Genomic DNA, 6,779 nt, shown 5'->3' with positions numbered 1-6,779 from the left:
TAAACAGAAAAATGTATAGGTAATTAAACTTTACTTCACTGTTAACAAATAATTAGACCATGATTTTTCTTTAGATTATTTATTTATGTATTAGATGAATTTAAAAATGGGAGAAAAACATCTTTCTACCACAGGCCATGGTCTATTGATGATGATTACATCTTGACCAAAACTTGAGACACATTTTCGGCTCACGCATTAGTGATCTTTAAAAAGAAGCAGGTGTGATTATTTATCAAAGTATCAATGGCTCGATTCCTGTTTCTTTAGACAACATATCATATTGTTCCTGGACAAGATAGTGAACCCAAATTGCCCCTGAAACGTCCACTGGAGTGTGTGTAATAGATAAAAAGCCATGCAATACAGTTCTGAATGAGCGCGTTTGTGAATTTATAACAGTGCTGTTAGTGTTTCGCTAAGAGCATCAAAGCACTACATTAAGTGCCATTACAAAGTATTTGGGGCGATCGTGGCTCAAGAGTTAGGAGTTCGCCTTGTAATCGGAAGGTTGCCGGTTCAAGCCCCGGCTCGGACAGTCTCGGTCGTTGTGTCCTTGGGCAAGACACTTCACCCGTTGCCTACTGGTGGTGGTCAGAGGGCCCGGTGGCGCCAGTGTCCGGCAGCCTCGCCTCTGTCAGTGCGCCCCAGGGTGGCTGTGGCTACAATGTAGCTGCCATCACCAGTGTGTGAATGTGTGTGTGAATGGGTGGATGACTGAATGTAGTGTAAAGCGCTTTGGGGTCCTTAGGGACTAGTAAAAGCGCTATACAAATACAGGCCATTTACCATTTATTTGCCCCCTTACTGATTTCCTAGTTTTTGCATATTTCTAACACTTACACATTTCAGATCATCAAATACATTTAGACAAAGATAAGATATTTATGAATCGCAGATTTGTGTTTGAAAAGTTTGTATGCACAATTTGCACACTGATTTTTTGTGTATGCACTGCTGAGGCGCACTGACAAACACACTGAGAACTCCACTTCTGGCTTATAAAAACTCAAAATGAAGGTTTTGGAGTGGCCAAGTCAATGTCTGGACTCAAATTAAGACTGAGATGCTATGGCCTGACCTTAAACAGGTCCTCCATGTTCAAACATTTCCAACATAACAGAATTAAAAACATTTTGCACGTAAGAGTAAGTCAAAATTTCTCCACAACTGTGTGAAATAGTCATTCCCAGTTATTCCAAATACTTGATTGTGGTTTCTGTTGTCAAGGAGCGCACAAAAAGTTATTAGGTTTTCAGACAGGTACAGACAGGTTTGGATGGCTTTTTTTCCATTAATAAATTAAATGATTTAAAAACTTTATTTTGTATTTACTCGGCTTATCTTTGTCTTACAATAGAATTTGTTTGATGATCTTTGTGTTTTATAATCATCAGCACTGTATAATATATGTTATATGAAAATAATCATTTATTTATTCTGTGATCATGTAACAGTGTGGACTGCAACTTGTTATAGTTTAATGTTTCATTTACAACTGACAATTCAAATTCATTTAGTGTCAATAGTGTGATGCTGCATACAACTTACAGGATTGTTGTTCCTTGGCTCGGCTGGATGTTTTGTATGATTGACACCAAACGGTGACACCATCTTCCAGCAACTTCAGAATCCGACGCTTCTGCCAGCGAGGCGAGCGAACCTTCCCATGTAATGATTTCATATGTTACAATACATGTAATATATAGCATTCTCAAACTACTTCTAACCGCTACAAATGGTTTATAATTATTGATACCTTCACCATACTAGAGCCCTGCAGCATCTGCCTCACATCTTCATCATTTTGCACTCCTAGAAAGCATAGAGACAAAATGATGGTCGATTAAAATTATGTTATAAACACTATATTTATATACTGTATTTGGGTGTGTATAAAATAGCAGTGAGCATACACCTAATTATAATACGATTCAAATTCAGTAGCACTGGGATAGGCCGAAGAAAGAACAGGGAGGGCATAAAGAGAGGAAAAAGAGATCAGAGTTAAAATTAGAGGCTAGTGTGTATACATCTGCCACACCACAGCTGCTCGTGTGGGTACACTGTAATTGAAATATATCTTGGGTGGGTGGACAGAGAAAAATGGAAGGAAAAACTATAAAGACAACACTTGGAGCCATTATAAACTTGGGCCCCCCAAAAAAGTAACACCTCCAGAAATGTGCCTCATAGCTGAATGGATGTGTACTTCTGCTAGAGGAGATTCTTTATTATACAGTTATTCATTATAAAAAAAATATGTCATTTTGCACCAGGCCACGAGCAATCCTTGTAGGGTTAGTTCTTATAACTTGGACATAGTTCTCTCCGTTTGTATGTCAATACTTGAAAGTACAAACTGTCAAAATTCTTGGTATCCCGTTTGTGGGTTCTTTTGTAGAATCTCATGAACTCTACGGCACGGAAGGAACCTTTCAGTGACGTAAGTGTATGGTGATTAGTCTAGAGCCCATAAGGTGGACTGCAGTCTGAATCCGAATCCAAACACTATTCTGTATGGACCCATTAGATTTGATTCTTGGTACAAGTTTTCTTGTATGCATGTACAGCATGGTTATTTTAATCTGTACTGCTATTTTCATTTTTTGGCAGTCAGTGTGTGCACACAGCAAACATAGACCAGTCACATGGATTGTAAGTCATTCCATGTGATGTTACTCAGCCAATCAGGTCATTTTTTCAAAGCAACATTCCAAACTAGACCTTTTCTTTTTTTAAATTAAGGACTTTATATGTAAGACAACTCTTTCAAGAGTTCTTTATTTCATTTTGAATGTAAAAGAACATTATTTTATTTTATTCTATTTTAGTTTATTATATAGCACTTCAGTTCATAGTGAAAACATATAATAAACCCTGCTGAAATACAATTGAATTGAATGTTCTTTATTTTACTGGAGACCCAGTTGTTGACCACATACAGCCACTAATACAACTATTTTTAATATATTGAAATTAATTATAATGTTTTTGTTATTCTGGAGCTTCTTTCGAGGGGATTTTCTCAAACTCGACCGCCTAAACTTTTGTCTAGACGTAAGCATACGGCACATCTGGAAGTTATTCACAGCGACTTCACTCGCTCCACATGGTGATGTGTTAGCCTTATTCTAACATGGATTGAATAAAAATTTCACCTCAAAATTATATACCCAATACCCTATAATGACAGTGAAATGTTTTCTTTAAATTCTTGGAAATTTAAAACTAAAAACTAAAAATATAATACAGGCATAAATATGCACAGCCTTTGCTTATTGCAATTCTTGATGATGATAAAAGTTTGGCACACCTGGACTTCTTTAAGTTTCTCTTTAAGTGAAGAGATTTCACATCTCATCAGAGAAACTTCTTCAATTTTAAAACCAAATTGTGCAGAGTCCCAGGTATTTAAAATGTACTGGGAGTTATTCCAGGTTTCTTGACCTACTATCATCCATGTGCTTCATCACATGAGCCATAGTTTGAAAAAAGGCATGACTAAGGCCTTTCTACCCTGACTGCTCAGAATGGCTGGGCGGCAGTTACAGGAAGTGTCCTGGTGATGCTTCTTCCATTTATGGATGATGGAGGCCCCTGTGATTACTGGGACCTTCAATGTAATATAATCCAGTCTTGGAGGTCTACAGACAAGTCCTTGTCTTCACAGCTTAATTTGTCCTCTGAAATCTGCCGTCAACTACGGGACCTTATATTAGAGAGCTGCCTTTCCAAACCATGTCCAGTGAACTCCATCCCCCTAAATGGTTGTGACATATGGACACTCCTTTCTCAACTTGGTTCTGCTGCAGGTTTCTTCCTATTAAAAGGGAATTTTTCCCTTCCCATTGTTGCCAAAATGCTTGCTCATATAATTGTTGGGGGTTTCTCTGTTTTCTCTGTATTATTGTAGGATCTTAACCTTACATTATAACGCGCCTTGAGGTAACCTGTTGTTGTAATTTGGCTCTATAGAAATAAAACTGAATTGAATTGAATTGAATTGAATTGGACACACCACGGGTGGACTCTAGTCAAGTTGTAGAAACATCAGACACATGATGACACAGGATGCATCACAAATACTTATGTACATGCTATGTTTTGGGTTTTTAGTGTAGAATTCTGAGGTGAAAAATGAATTTAATCCATTAAAAAAAAGGCTGTAAATACCGAGCTATAGCACATGGGTGGCTAAAGTTGTTTTACCCTGGGATCCAAATTTTTTGTTTGAAAAAAAAAAGAAGAAGAAAAATCATAGAAGTGAGAATGGGCTCAGTTTATGTTGCTCAATTCAGTGGCACATATTTAAATGTGAAAACTGTACATCTATAACAACAGAGTCACCTCCTTATTTTTTAACTGGATTTGAATAAGTCAGGCAAATATTTTAAGTTAAATATCGGCTCACTGGAATACGGTAATTTCAGTAATTTTACTATCTGGATAAACTAGAGCAGCGTGGAATAGTATACCTCAAGTACCTCGATTTGTACTAGGGAGCAAAGCAAAATTTTCAAGCACTGCAATCTGAATGTGAAGCAGGGTTAACGGGTTAAAGCAGGGTTACCGTCTAGCAAAGCCATTTTCTCAGTCGGAGGGAGATACCGGTACTCTTTCAGTAAAAATACAATAATAATGGATTGGATTTATATAGCGCTTTTCTAGGCACCCAAAGCGCTTTACAACACCACTATTCATTCACTCTCACATTCATACACTGGTGGAGGCAGCTACAGTTGTAGCCACAGCTGCCCTGGGGCAGACTGACAGAAGCGAGGCTGCCATATCGCGCCATCGGCCCCTCTGGCCATCACCAGTAGGGTAAAGTGTCTTGCCCAAGGACACAACGACCAGGACAGAGAGCCCAGGGATCGAACCGGCGACCTTCCGGTTACAGATGCGATTCCCAACCCCCTGAGCCACAGTCGCCTAATAAAGCATAATAAACGCACAGGCTGCTGTAACAAAAACTCTCACCCAGATTCCGCAGAGGATCAATGGCCTTTAATTCGGACGTCCCGGCTCCGTTCTTGACCTGGGGGATTGCTTTCTTTCTGTTGCCCAACATACTGTAAAGAGGCTGCGCTTTATTTAGCTCTCCGTGCCTCCCTCCGTCCCTGCAACCGTATCCTGCGTTGTGTGTGTGACCGAGGTAGGAAGTTGACAGTCTACTGGCTCGGCTGTCAAGACAGTGTATACAAATCACAGAGCAGAGTGCTCCTCATGTTTTATCCTGCCGGAGGAAAACAAGAGACAAGACAAACCTTTGCAATGTCATTGTGGTTGGATTGTAAAGCATCTCTTCCTGGATGATTTTCAAAATAAAGACTTTGCGACGCGCAAACAGGGTAGACCTACCTGTTTCATGTTATTTATTTATATTTATAAAAGACGACTTCTGGACCCACGTAGTCTCTTGAAGTAAAATTAAAAATAGTGTAGACAGAGGCATAATTAAGACCTTGTATAACCATTCTCTGCTTGTCATTCTCTGCTTGTGTCTACAAGATTTAGTAATTTTTATTTGAACATCAATTAATTTTTATTGTTATATTTTATTTATTTAATATATTATAGCATTACTTCACAGCAACAGTTGTGTCTTTTCCCAGTTTGTGAGCTAATGTCACTGTAATATTAGAAAGAGAACAACAGCCATCACCAAATTCGCCATGGATAGCACTTGGTGATGGTGCGATACAAGAACTACCTTTAAACAGGAAGATAGACAGACAGAGTCAGTCCAGTTCTTTCTTATTGTATTGCTTAACAGAAAATATCTGCACCCATTTATCCATCAATTTCCAAATTCAGCGTTGGGAGTGGAGGAGGCGGGAGAACATGCAAATGTTTTGTCATGTTGTATTCTACTAAGAAAGCTACTGAGTCACATTATTGCAGATTCATCATGATTAACTAAATAATCGAAGCATTATTTTAAATTGATCAGAACTGCAAGGTGAACGTTTCCTAATCACGATGCCACATTAGTTATTTATTCGTATTTCCCATGTATTATCTCACCTTACCAGAAATAATATTTTTTGAAGCTTTTAACCTAAATCTGTGATTTGGACCTTATTATGCCTTTGTTTTGAAAGCACACGTCGATATTTCCGGGGATGTCTTCGTGAAGTCGACAGCAAAAATTATTTAAACGGATTATAGACCGTGGACAGACGTGAAATTTGAGATTTCCTCGTCCGCCCCATCTACTAAGATCCAGTTTTAAAAGGGACCACGGTACAAGTGATGCATTCACTGATGTTAATGATCAGCCCTAAAGCTGATCCTTAACACAGTCCTCTGTTAGGGCAGCGGAGGGCTATTGTATAATAATTAATCCACAAATCGGGCTGCATGTCCCGGGTTGACTGCAATACATGAAAGTGATGGATGCAAATTGATGCCTCCTAGACTAATTTCGTAATTGCAGGATAATGTTTTAAACAATGCTAACGACAATAAAAAAATATTTTGGTTTATTGATTACTTTGTTTCATAAACGGTTATAGAGCAGGATTAGTTCACTTTGTGTGTCCATGTTGATTAATCCCATCCGCAGTGGAAGAAGTGATGGTAGAGGACTCAGATTTTACCAACTGAAGCCTGTAAACATCAGTCCCATTTAAGTAAAGTAACTTTTATCATTGCCGCACAGCAAGAAGGTCCTGAGTTCAATTCCACCATCAGGCCGGGGTCTTTCTGTGTGGAGTTTGCATGTTCTCTCCGGGTACTCCGGCTTCTTCCCACCGTCCAAAGACATGCAGCTT

At 38.8% G+C, this 6,779-nt stretch overlaps 1 protein-coding gene across 2 annotated transcripts in view; it reads right to left on the bottom strand.

Annotated features, from left to right (window-relative positions):
• The window catches only part of LOC146662920 (1-phosphatidylinositol 4,5-bisphosphate phosphodiesterase delta-3-A-like), a 34,675-nt gene extending 29,417 nt beyond the window's left edge, over positions 1–5,258 (bottom strand). Inside the window, exons 1-3 of one of the 2 annotated variants that reach the window (XM_085415496.1) lie at positions 4,984–5,258; positions 1,760–1,815; positions 1,552–1,663 (exon numbers count right to left, since the gene is read on the bottom strand). In XM_085415496.1, coding sequence (XP_085271622.1) covers positions 1,552–1,663; positions 1,760–1,815; positions 4,984–5,074 — 259 coding nt within the window. In that variant the 5' untranslated portion in view covers positions 5,075–5,258. The remainder of the gene's footprint in view (positions 1–1,551; positions 1,664–1,759; positions 1,816–4,983) is intronic. The other variant, XM_085415497.1, reaches the window with a different exon arrangement.
• Positions 5,259–6,779: the final 1,521 nt, after the last annotated feature.

Source organism: Rhamphochromis longiceps, linkage group LG8 (genome assembly GCF_057381845.1).
Source record: "Rhamphochromis longiceps isolate RC_006_pf linkage group LG8, R_longiceps_female_GT1.1, whole genome shotgun sequence".
Lineage (NCBI taxonomy): Eukaryota > Metazoa > Chordata > Actinopteri > Cichliformes > Cichlidae > Rhamphochromis > Rhamphochromis longiceps.
Note: the sequence above shows the minus strand (reverse complement) of the source record. Positions and strands in the feature narration are given on the sequence as shown.